We start from the raw sequence: 12652 nt of genomic DNA, 5'->3' as shown, positions 1-12652 counted from the left end.
CAGAGTGCCAACATATTAGAAACTAACTATAATAATACAATAAAATAAAAATTAGTAAACATAAGCATAATAGAAAACTTCTAACTTCTTGCCATCTAATCTTTCTCTTGTAGTGAAATGAGCAGTTTTTAAGACACCTTTATTTTATTTTTTATTTAACCAAAGAAATACACACAGTGGAAATTCAGAAAGTACGATATAGACACGCTGGCAACATAGCTATTCTCATTCTCGGAGTAGGGATGGCTAAAGTAAATTAGCTCAAGTTAATGGTGTGCTACTGAAGGGGCATAAAGGCCTAATGTACAGCATGTTCTTGGAAGGAAAACTAGGAAAATAAGAAGAAGCATATCAAACATAAAAGACAACATTATGTGAGTCTCCTAAGGGCACCATTTGAAACAGATCCTGAGCATTCAGTTGAGGATTCCCTCTAATAAAATATTCCAATCCAACTTTCAACTTCAATGAGATTTTAGTCCGCCCCCCTTACATTCATACACAATGTCCAATGTTCATTCAACCCCAATCAATATCTACCCTTCAATCTACCTTCTCTTCTTAGACCTGAGGTTTTTGTTCTTCATCTTCTCTTGTCTTTTCAGTCCAAACCACAATCTCAGTCTCCCTAGGCCTTCTACATGAGCCTCCTCCATGACCTTTGACTTCTGAACTTCTTAACCCTTTCCCCCTCTCTCAGGGCTGCTGGCAGCGTTTGGGGTCGCTATGTATCCAGTGACAAATCTGAGCGAGCTTGGCCGGCGTGAGGCGGACCGCCACGTTGTAGTCCCTCTGTGTTCCATTCTCGTCTACCCACTGGTGCCCTGAGAACACACCTATCACCTTCCGAGTCCACTTCTCCTTCTCCTTGCCCCCATTCGGACCTTGTTTGCTGGGGACGCGCAGTCGTACGTACACCCCTGCCCCGCTGGAGCCCGCTCGGGCGTCGCAGTACTGGTAGAGCAAGTCGCTGGACTCCTGCGTCACTGAGCAGAAGCGGTAGACGGCCTTGCCCGGCTGGTCATGGTCGAAGCCTGTGAAGTGGACACGGCTGGCGGGGACGGTCTCCTTTATGACGGGTACCAGGCCCAGGTCCATGGGCGTCGCAGCCAGAGGGCGCCTGAGCTCCAGGAGGGCGTAGTCGTAGTCAGCCGCCAGCTCGCGGGCGATGTCCTTCATCCAGCCGCGTGGAGTGTGGATCTGCTTCACGCGTGTCCAGCGGAATGACATTCTGTCAGGGTCCGTTGCTGTCACTGCAGCCCCACGACGAACACGAGCCTTTTCTCTCCTCCGCTTCCCTCTTCCTTTCTTCCGCTCTCTTCTTTCCTTAACCCCCTCTGCTCCCTCACTCCTGTCATGAGTGAGTGAGTCTACATATCCTCCTCCTCCTTCTCCTCCTCCTCTTCCTCCTCTCTTCCGCCCTCCCTTACGGCTGCGTGGGGACTGTGACCTCATCGCACCCACCCGCAGGCCCCGGCTTTCCTTCAGGTAGTCTTGGCCGTCGTGGACGCAGTGGGCGGCGGTCAGCACGTGCCTGGGTGCCACCAGGATGCCAGAGCAGCCGCTGGACAGCTTGACTGATGCCGAGAAGGGGAAGCTGGTAGTGAAGCGACGGTCTGAGATAACGAAGCGCCCATCCGTGCCAAACACCTGCCTCCTGTTTCGTCGCGGCGGAACCTGTCCGGCGAGGGCTCTCCGTGGTGCCGTGGCGTTGGAGGGGGTGGCCTCATCGTTAGCGCCTTGCAGACGGACCTTGGTGAGCGTCCGCGTGCCGTTGGCATAGACGGTCTCGTACGCCAGCAGTCGCTCCAGTTGGGCGCGGTCGGGCATGGGGAGGCTCTGCTGGCACTGGATCCCACAGACGATGCCCGGGTGGTTCTGTGCCAGGGTGGCATGGAAAACAGGCTGGCTGAGGGGCACCGTCCTCCGCTCCACCACCAGAGGCAACACCACACGCTGCCAGGTGTGTGTCTCACCCCGGTTACCATGGTTTCTACTGATGGCCCACACATCTAGGTCCAGCATGGTCACATAGACCAATAGAACCTGCAGAAGACTGCCCATCATTGTAGCCATTGTCAAGGGACTACGAAAGAGTGGAATCAACAGTAAGAAAAGAGGGGGTTAGTACATAAACTCATATTCACATATTATATTATAATCACATTATCTTATTATTCATTTAAATGTATAAATATAAACAAATAAATATGTTTATTATGTTATTACTTTTCATATTAAGTTACAAGTTACTAAGTATTTCCAGATTCTCTTTCAATAGCCATTCTGAATTTCAAATGTGTCACCCTAACCTGTAACACATTCAGAAATGTTCTAGTGGAATACTGGCAGTTTGCAGCTAAATTCTAACAAAAATGTGCAGGTTCTAGGCATTAGTAATTCAGAGGTCTCTCATTGGAAAGGCGACTGTCTGTATTTTGCTTCAGTTTGAGTATTTCGCCACTAGAGGAAGCATTAAGCCAATCTTTGTCTTTCGAGCGCAACTCGGGTATACAGGACAGAACAGCGCACTAAAGTCGTGCGACTTCAAATTGTTGCACATGCCGGAAGATATGGTGGAAGTCAATAAATGCGAATATATCAGATGCACAAGTTGGCGCCTCACAGGCCCAGACAAATTAGAGGCTGTAATATCATATAGTCGATTATTTATAAATATAAATGATCACATAGGTCATGAAGCCGATAATTTACTTAACTTTTTTGCAAGTACAAACTTCCTAATGATGATAACGTCGCGATGTGCGCTAGAAAACCATTATTAATAGATCCTCCTCTGTTGGCATTATTTTAATATATCTTACTGTGATAGTTAATTAATATCAAGACTTTAGCTGCATTGATTATGCTATTGTATCCTAGACTAAAATATTCACAAAAGCGATAAATGGAAGAGAAAAAGCATGATTACACATCCCAAAAAATTAAAGAATACCTTTTACAACGGCGACAGCGTGTTTCGGATCAGTTTGCTGAGAACCTGCCGAGAGTTTGTTTTGCGTCTCGACCCAGGAGCGGCACAATGTCACTAGCACTGTTCCAGCTGGAACCGGAGATCTGGGTTTTCTTACTTGGTCCAAGCATCAAAACCACTCCAAAGAGACGCAGCGCAAATCCGCGTTGGAGGGGGGGGGGGGGGGGCTTGCGGGCTGGGTCGATGTAGTGGTTCCAGCTAGGGTTGATTGAGGGCAGGGTTTGGAGAAATGAAACCGCAGTTAACTCTGAAGTAATTAATAATTTTTCATTGTCAGCAACAAGTACTGTTTATAAATTCTGTGGTCGGAAATGCTGTGGGCAAAAATCTGTGCTGGGTAAAGATGACTACATTTTTAGGAACACATAAGCTAGGCTTTGCTCTGATGCAAATGTGTCATCTGCACTGAACAAGTGGCCCTGACATTCCATCTATAAAATGGAATGCTAAAATGACTACTAAATAGAATCATTAGAACTCAAATGTCTAATCCTGTGTGTGTGTGTGTGTGTGTGTGTGTGTGTGTGTGTGTGCGCGCGCACACAGACAGTTTAACGCTGAGAGCTGAATTATTTGGCCATTTACTGCTCTAGTCTACACTATTCCGCTTCACAATATTTTCAACCAAACAGGTCAAGTGTTGCTGCTTTTCAGACAATGCAGAAAACTTCAGTCAAACCATGTAACTGGCTGCTCTCTACAGCACTCTACTCTAGACTAGACTACACACACACACACACACACACACACACACACACACACACACACACACACACACACACACACACACACACACACACACACACACACACACACACACACACACACACACACACACACACATCACACAAATTATCATGTGCAGTGACACAGGGATGTTTCTCAGTCATTTTGACAGGCCTGACCACTGAAATGAAAGGTTTACATGGTCATGAATCAGATGGGTTCCTCTGGACCTAACTCACCTTAGACAGGGGGAGCAAAACACAGAGAGACAGAGACAGAGACAGAGGCAGAGACACGTACTGCATGCACAGTATGGTAAATTCCTAAATACATATAAATAAATCAGATAAATCTTCATTTATGTAACTCAAACACTCTGAGTGCTTCCCAAACGCAGTGCTTGAACACACTGAAGCTATCATTTTTGTATGTGTTGACTCTTTCTCTCTCTCTCACACACACACACACACACACACATGCACACAGAAACAAACAGAAATGCTGAAATTAGCATGAAGAGATTTTGGCTGCTAGGCCAAAACACTCATACACCCAAAGACACTAACACGCACGCACGCGCACACACACACACACACACACACACACAAATACAGAACTAAAAGAACTTAAACAAATGCACGTTGTGAATAAAGTTTAATTTGAACTAATATGCCATTCACACATGAACATAACACACACACCCATACGCTGTTTTTCAGCAGAAGCATGCATCTCAAAATTGCACCACTTTCATATGTGTGCTGTGTGATTTACTGCAGTTTAATAGATACAATGAAAGCAATGAAACCAATTGTATCTATTAAACTGCAGTAGATCACACAGCAAACAAATTAAAATATTTGTATATATAACAGACCTTCATTGTTTTGGCTTTTGTCTGTCTATGCTCTATACGCTCTATGTGTGTGTATGTATGTGTGTGTGTGTGTGTGTGTGTGAGAGAGAGAGAGAGAGTGTGTGTGTATTTGTGTGTGTGTATGTGAGAGTGTGTGTATGTGTGTGTGTGCGTGTGTGTGTGTGCATGTTTGTGTGTGTGTGTGTGTGTGTGTGTTGTGTGTGTGTGTGTGTGTGTGTGTGTGTGTTTGTGTGCGTGAGAGAGAGACTCTGTTTGGGGTTGGGGTTTAACTGGGGTATTTTATGTGTGGCAGTAAAACACGGTGTGTTCTCATTTAATTTCATCTCCATTACTGTAGCAGTGCTGAAAACAGTGAACCTGGTTTATCACAAGCTGAAGTGCTGTTCTTGCCATAGCTTCCTTTGTTTACTCTTGGAAGAAGAAAACCCCAAGTGGACTTGAATTGTTTCTCCGTCCAAATGAGATTATCATCTTCTAGATTATTACCATATCGTTTACGGCGTCGGTAAACAAACCAAAGAGTTTGATTTATGAAGCTGAGCTGTGCATGATGGGTAGCAGAGATTTGGTTCTGGGTCAGAGGGCAGGCCATGTGTTTAGGCTCACAGCATGAAAGGGTTCTGGACCTCAGGAACCAGGTCAAGTAGTGATAGAGCCGACACACTGAGAGACTTCAAAGACGGGATCCAGATCGGATCAAATCTGAACTCAATGGGTCTAACACACAAATAAACACAATCCTCAAATAAACCAATAAACACATCCTCAAATAAACAAATAAACACATCTTCATACAGTCGGCCAAACAACCCAAACATGTAAATATGCAGACGCACAGGCAAACACATGCACTTACAATACACATGCATACACACCATTCACACACACATACAATACACATACATACACGCCACTCACACGCACATACAATACACATGCATACACACCATTCACATGCACATACACACAGAGCCATGATCCCTTGGAGGGGGTCATCCTTTTGAATTCCACCTCAAATTGTATCTATAACTACAGGGGACAGATCAGGGAAAGGACTGGATCAGATGCTAGTTAACTGTATGTAGTTCCATTAACACAATGGAGACTTAATATGTGTGTGTGTTGGGGGGGGGGGGGTATGTGCATATATGCTAATGACAAACAGCTGGATTGGCATACTGTCTCTGTCAAAAGTGAAAATATCCAATCATGTAAACAGAAGGCTCTGTTTATTAAAATGCACTTCCCTCCTGGCAGCTTCTGTGATCAGTGGAGTGTTTATGTACCGAATCAAATAACCCCCTCTGTCATGAGTGAACATGAACATGAACATGCATGCCACGTGCTCTTGGGTGTGTTTCTCTACTTTTCTGACATGGTCAATGAGCCAGAAACACATGGAGGTGTACAAAGAGCATAACTGAGTCACATATTCAGAGCAGAGGGGAAAGAACAAAACATTGACAGACAGAGAGAAATGGAAAGAAAGAAAGAGGGAGGGAGAGAGAGGTAGAATGTTGTCTTTCTCTTGTGGGACTTGGCAGAGCAGACACACACAAATGAACAGCTGGAGGAAGGTATGAGTCATAAAACACACACAAACACACAGACAGCCAGACAGACACACACACACACACATACACAAACACATCGATTTATTTATACAGCAATTGCACTGATTTGCAGACATGCAAGCAGAGGACTGTGACTAAAAAGGAGAATGGGTTGAAGAGAGTGAGATGCAGGAAGGACCAGAAGTAAGGGCACAGAGAACCAAACCATAATGAGTAAAGAAGTGGAATGCCAGTCATAGACCACTGTGTGAAATTGAGACTTAGAGATCAGCTTGAGGTGTGCTTTGAGTGTGATTAGAATTACGGACATTACATTTAGTTGGCAAGCAGTTGACAGGTAGTTTGGAGTGAGGTTCAGTTCACAATGATGTGAAAAGTATGTTGCGTATGTGTTGGACAGTAACTGAGGCTCTGTCATCATATAATCATAGTCCATTATGGACCATTAAAATAAAATGATAGTTGTTTTTCCTGTTTGCCATTAAATTCCCCTCTGTGTGCTTGACATCATCTCGAATTTGAGACAAACTTTCGAGAGCAGAGTTATTTGAGGAGGAGAGTGTGTGTCCGTGTTAAACTAGGGGAGGTAGGGGATTCCCCTCATTTGATGGTCTTGTACAGCTCACACTCCGGTGTGTGTCAGAAGAGAACATCTGATACACAGTCTGTCTCTCTCTCTCTCTCTCTCTCTTACTCTCTTTCTCTCTCTCTCTCTCTCTCTGTCTCAATTTAATTCAATGAAATCCAAATGGCTTTATTGGCATGACTACATACAATACAACATTGCCAAAGCATATTGACACAAACTATACAATTTAAATAAACATAAATATATAAAACAAACAATAAGCAGTAACAGTACAAATGGGCATATGGAAGGTAGGTAAGTAACATAGGATATAAACATAACAAGTTCATTATTAAAAGTAAACATTAAGTATTAGCCATGTGAAACAAGGGGTTCACAGAGCTGTGGAGCTCATGGCAGACTGCTACATATCTTGCTGCCAGTCTACAGCAGTCCTCCCTCTCTCCCAGTAGTGGGAGTCTCTCCAGATCACTTACATAAAGGAACTCTGGGAAAATGTGTGTTATTTTGGCAAAACATTGATCTCTAAGACTTTGGTATTGGTTGCAGTGAGGTAGGAAATGCAGCTCTGTCTCCACTGTTTCCTGGTCACAGTAAGAACACAACCTCCCTCTCTGGACAGCCAGGTCTGTCTATGCCGGCTTACTTCTACTGTCAGGTTGTGCTCACTCAGTTTGTATTTAGTCAGTGTTCCCTTCAGATTTGTATCAGACACTGTGATCAAGTAGGTTGTACTGTCTCTTTCTCTCTCACTATCCCTCACTCTCTCTTCTCTGTATCTCTCTCTCTCTCTCTCTATCCCTTGCTCTGTCTGTCTCTCTCTCTGTCTCTCTCTCTTTCTTTCTCTATCCCTCGCTCTGTCTGTCTGTCAATCGGTCTCTCTCTCTCTCTATCCTTCACTCTGTCTGTCTGTCTGTCTGTCTGTCTGTCTGTCTGTCTGTCTGTCTGTCTTCTCTCTCTCTCTCTCTATCTCTCTCTCTGTCTGTCTGTCTCTCTCTCTCTCTCTTCTGTCTCTCTCACTCGGTCTATCACCATTCATCTCTCTTTCTCTTTTTTCCTTTTTCTGTTTCTGTCTCTCCCCCTCTCCCCCATAGAGTGTTCAGCATTCTAACTTTAGGATACATTTCAAGGACCCTGCACCGGTTCTGACAAGGTTCTGAGGAGGATCACAGCTGTCTGTGGGCAAGGATGTTCTCATCCAGAACCTGGTAGAACCTTTCATCTCAAGATCAATGCTTTTCAGGCTTCTGAGAACCTTTTCCATGAGAATGGAAGAGAAAGAAATGTCTAAAAGGGATACAAAATATAGTTCTAGTTTTGCGGTATGTTGTATATCCATTACTGATTACTGGATTATCTGTGCACACACGCACACCCGACGGCCACTGCTGTCCACACTCACATCATGCATCACAGATATATTATTATTATATTATAATATATATATTATATTCACACATTCATATAATATACACACATTCCGATTATATCTCTACTGCCATATTGTATTCACAAATTAAATAAGAGTCATCATTTTTGTGTCTCTGAAATATTCTTCCCAGAAATTCATTTTACCATGGATTGTATAAACTGATTAATGGCTTCTCTGAATAGTTCTGTAAGCAGTCCTTACAGCGATAATACATTTCATTCATACCCATATATAAACACCATACTACAGGCCTATCTCAAACCTTGCCTTCCTGTCTAAGGTGTTAGAGAAGGTAGTTGCTTCTCAACTTCAGGATCACCTCAAACACAACAACTTGTTTGAAAAATTTCAATCAGGATTTCGTTCAGCCCACAGCACTGAAACAGCTTTGCTCAGGGTGACGAATGACCTGCTGATGACAGCCGATGCAGGATCACCCTCACTCCTCATCCTCCTGGACCTGACTGCTGCATTTGTATGGCGTCATTTTAGTGTCAAAACTCACACACGCGAGGAAGCGTGTATTCGAGCAACTTTCAGGTTTTCGCGAGCGTGGATTTCATCTGCGCACTCAATTTTAGCAACTGCGAGAGAAAATTCAACAACTGCGAGCGCAGAGACTGTCATACGCTCTCGCGAAAACTGGATCTGCTCGCTCGAATGTATCATACGCTCTCGCGAAAACTTTATCTGCTCGCTCGAGTTATGAGTTTTGACACTGTGTGGGCGTGAGTTTTGACACTGTGTGGGCGGGAACGAAAGCAGGACCACACTATCCTCCTAGAGCGCCTCCACACCACCATTGGACTATCAGACTCTGCACTCAAGTGGTTTCAGTCCTACCTTTCTGGCAGAACTGAATATGTCTCACTGGGAAGATGCAAGTCCAGACAGCTCCCTGTCTCCTGTGGTGTTCTGCAAGGGTCGGTCCTCTGCCCCATCCTCTTCATTATTTACATGCTCCCCCTCAGTCGTGTCATCAGCAGACATGGGATGTCTTTCCACTGTTATGCTGACGACACACAGCTTTATATCAAAACTGCTCCAAGCCCCACTGCAGCCATGTCATGTCTCACCGCCTGTCTTGGGGAGATAAAGGCATGGATGAGCAACAACTTTCTCCAGCTAAACAGTAGCAAAACCGAAGCCCTTCTTGTTGGCACTCCACACCAGGTTCAGTCATCCTCCTTAACTCATCTCACCTTCGACAGCCAGGTCATCCCCCTCTCCTCCACAGTCACTAATCTCGGAGTTAGGTTTGACCCTCACCTGACCTTTAATGACCATATAAAACACCTGTGCAAAACCTCCTTTTATCATCTAAGAAACATCTCCAAACTCCGCCCCACTTTAACCCTATCAGATGCAGAGGAGCTTGTCCACGCCTTTATCTCCTCAAGACTGGACTATTGTAATTCGCTTTTCTATGGGATCACTGGCAAGAACATCCAGAAGCTGCAATACATCCAAAACAGCGCTGCCAGGATCCTGATGAAGGTCCGGAAATATGAGCACATAACACCAATATTACACTCACTACACTGGCTCCCTGTCGCTTTCCGGATTGACTACAAAGTCCTTATACTCACCTATACATGCATAAATGGGCATGCACCTCCTTACCTGCAAGAACTAATTACTCCCCAAACCTCCACCTGCACCCTCAGGTCTTCAAACAGCTCGCTCCTCCGCGTCCCCAAAACCAAGCTCCGCACCATGGGCGACCGGGCCTTTTGCTCGGCAGCACCACGCTTATGGAACAGCCTCCCTGACCACCTGAGGGCAACGCAGACGCTGGACTCCTTTAAAGCTGGACTAAAAACATTTGTATTCAGGAAGGCATTTCTGGCCAATTTCAATTATGCTTATGTTAACTCATTTTTATTTTATTGTATTATTATAGTTAGTTTCTAATATGTTGGCACACTGATTTACACTTATCTAAATTTCCTTTAAGTACTCCTTTGGGGTGCTGAGTGATAGAATAGATAAGAAAGAAAATGTTTTCTTTTTTGTTCTGTGGGTTGGTGGTCTGTGTGAGATTTTAGTGTGGAAAGGTTCATCCAAGGGTTCAGAGGAAAGCACACCCAAACACACACACACACACACACACACACACACACACACACAAACACATACGTATACACATATGTGACTTTATAACAGATATATTATTGTGCTAAATTTGAGCCTTTTGTGAAATTTACATGTATACATAATCAACTAAATGAGTTTCAATGTATAACTGTACTTGCCATTTATTTTAATTTTTTGAATATTACATAATGATGTAAAGGCAACGTGACTTTTGAAGATGGCTGATTTTTTTTTTAGTAGGGTAAATATCTTCTATATGCCATTATGAATGAGCCTACAAACGTTCATGAAGATGCATTGTAATGCGTCTCCTAGAGGCAAGCTTGCCATAAAAATGTGAGATTTTTTGGCAAAACGCTCTGATCCTACACTTTGATCAGGTGCCGCTAGCACCCATGGCAATGCACACCTAGGGACACAAACATTGTATTCGGCATCAGACATGTGCGGCTACAACTATACCATGTTCCATGTGGACTGGTGAAGTCTCGGTATGGGAAATTGTCAACAACAAAAAAACAACTTTGAAAAACACTACATGACCGCCCTGCATTGCGCAGCAGGGGTCATAATAATCGCTATAAACATGGATGAACTCATTAGAGATTGTTAGAGTTAATTCATCGTAAGTCTTTAGAGATAATTGGAAATCACAGCTTGACACCTCAACCTGACCATAGAATCTGAACCAACCTATAAAATCACAAAATAGAGCCATAGACACACAACCTTTGACCTTTGAACCCTGCATCAGCACAAAGGCTGCAAGGAAGGCATCTCAAAGACTTTGAGCTGGGTTAATTGCTGTTTGAGTTCATCACCTCCTGCAGGGCAGCCTGGGCGAGGGTGTCTGGTGTGTGACAGTGCTCCTGACAGACGTAAACTCAATGACCCAAAGTTACATCGTCCGCTCTGGGGATCGCAAGATCTATCAGACACCTTGGTGTGATCTCTCTCACTCATTTCACATATATATATATAGTTATTATATATTATATATATTACAAAACAAGATCCTTTTAATTGTGTTCCTGTGGCTTAACTGGTACAGCAACTGGTAGAGTAAGGTGCTACCCACCCCAAGATCATGGGTTTGATTCCCTGACAGCACATTTGGTTACTGATGAAAATGTAATATGTTGGTTTGGATAAAAGTGTCTGCTTAATGAATAAATGTAAATCTAATGACTTGTAAAAACAAAACAATAGCAATGGCGGCTCCTATGGGTCTACTCGGCTCTCAGTGGACCCACTCTGGTGGCACAACTCAGGTGATCACTCAGCCAAACCCAATTAAATGTGTTCACGTATCAGATGCCTCTTATGTCGGTCTATGCCACAGTGCCTGCTATTGGCTAGAAGAGAATAACAGAAATACTTGGCAGCAGAATCATAATAAAGAACTGTGATAAAAGTGTACCGGTGCTGGTTGGATGTACTCAGCTTAAGAGCTCTGTATAGAAATGCAGCCAAGACAAGCAGTTAAAAATACAGGCAATTGGCAATGACTACGTTGAAACAAAAGTCAGGGTGACTGAGATTTTTCCAAATTTATTTTCCTCTCTATCACAGACCTCTCTCACACACTCTCTATACATCTCGGCAGAGTGAGACGGTGGGAAACCAGAGATATGACAGCTGCTGGAAGATAAGACAGTCTGACAGGGGAGTCTGTGAACCTTCACATCTACTGGCACAGCCCACTGCCTCATCACTCACATTACATATCTCTCTCTGCATCTTTGTGTGTGTGTGTCTGTGTGTGTGTGTGTGTGTGTGTGTGTGTGTGTGTGTGTGTGTGTGTGTGTGCGTGTGCGGGTGGGGTTTTTATGTGTCTGCAAGTATATGTTTCAAATATATCTGTTGTGAAGCACCTTATTCCAGAGGTAATGCTGAGTAAAATCCACATGCTACTTTTGAATATAATCATACGTAGCCAACAAATACAGACATCGTACAAATTTACAAACAAAAATGTGTGTGTGTCTGTAAATTAATTTGGGTGACCCTTTGTGTCCCAATGAAACTACGGGTCTATCTTATCCTCCCTTTAGACCGACTTTATTCTCATTTATTCCCTTGTGTCTCTATCATAAGTATTTGTACCCACTTCATTATGTGAGTGTCTCCATAAGAGAGCCTTCAGTTTGTTATTTCCAGGTCCAAAGTGCGTTCAGTGCATAGACGGGCCTCTTCTGGATCCATGAAATGGTCCCGTTGTGTCCCATCACTCGCTGCTTGGCTGGGTGCAGGAGTCCGAACTTCACTCTGGGCTCGTCTCGTGACAAATTCCTGGAAGGGGAGAAAGTAGCTCAGCAGGCAGGACGTTTCTGAAGATTTGGATCTGATTTGGATCCTTGAT

At 43.9% G+C, this 12652-nt stretch overlaps 1 protein-coding gene across 1 annotated transcript; it reads right to left on the bottom strand.

The window, feature by feature from the left end:
• Window positions 1-123: 123 nt before the first annotated feature.
• Window positions 124-3135, bottom strand: LOC105904184 (inactive serine protease 35). The gene is made up of 2 exons (XM_031581626.2): window positions 2957-3135; window positions 124-2086 (listed from the first exon to the last, which is right to left on the bottom strand). Exon 2 carries the CDS (start codon window positions 2074-2076, stop codon window positions 697-699), a length of 1380 nt encoding a protein of 459 aa, XP_031437486.1. The 5' UTR covers window positions 2077-2086; window positions 2957-3135; the 3' UTR covers window positions 124-696.
• Window positions 3136-12652: the final 9517 nt, after the last annotated feature.

This window comes from Clupea harengus, chromosome 15, assembly GCF_900700415.2.
Source record: "Clupea harengus chromosome 15, Ch_v2.0.2, whole genome shotgun sequence".
NCBI classification, from domain to species: Eukaryota; Metazoa; Chordata; class Actinopteri; order Clupeiformes; family Clupeidae; genus Clupea; species Clupea harengus.
Note: the sequence above shows the minus strand (reverse complement) of the source record. Positions and strands in the feature narration are given on the sequence as shown.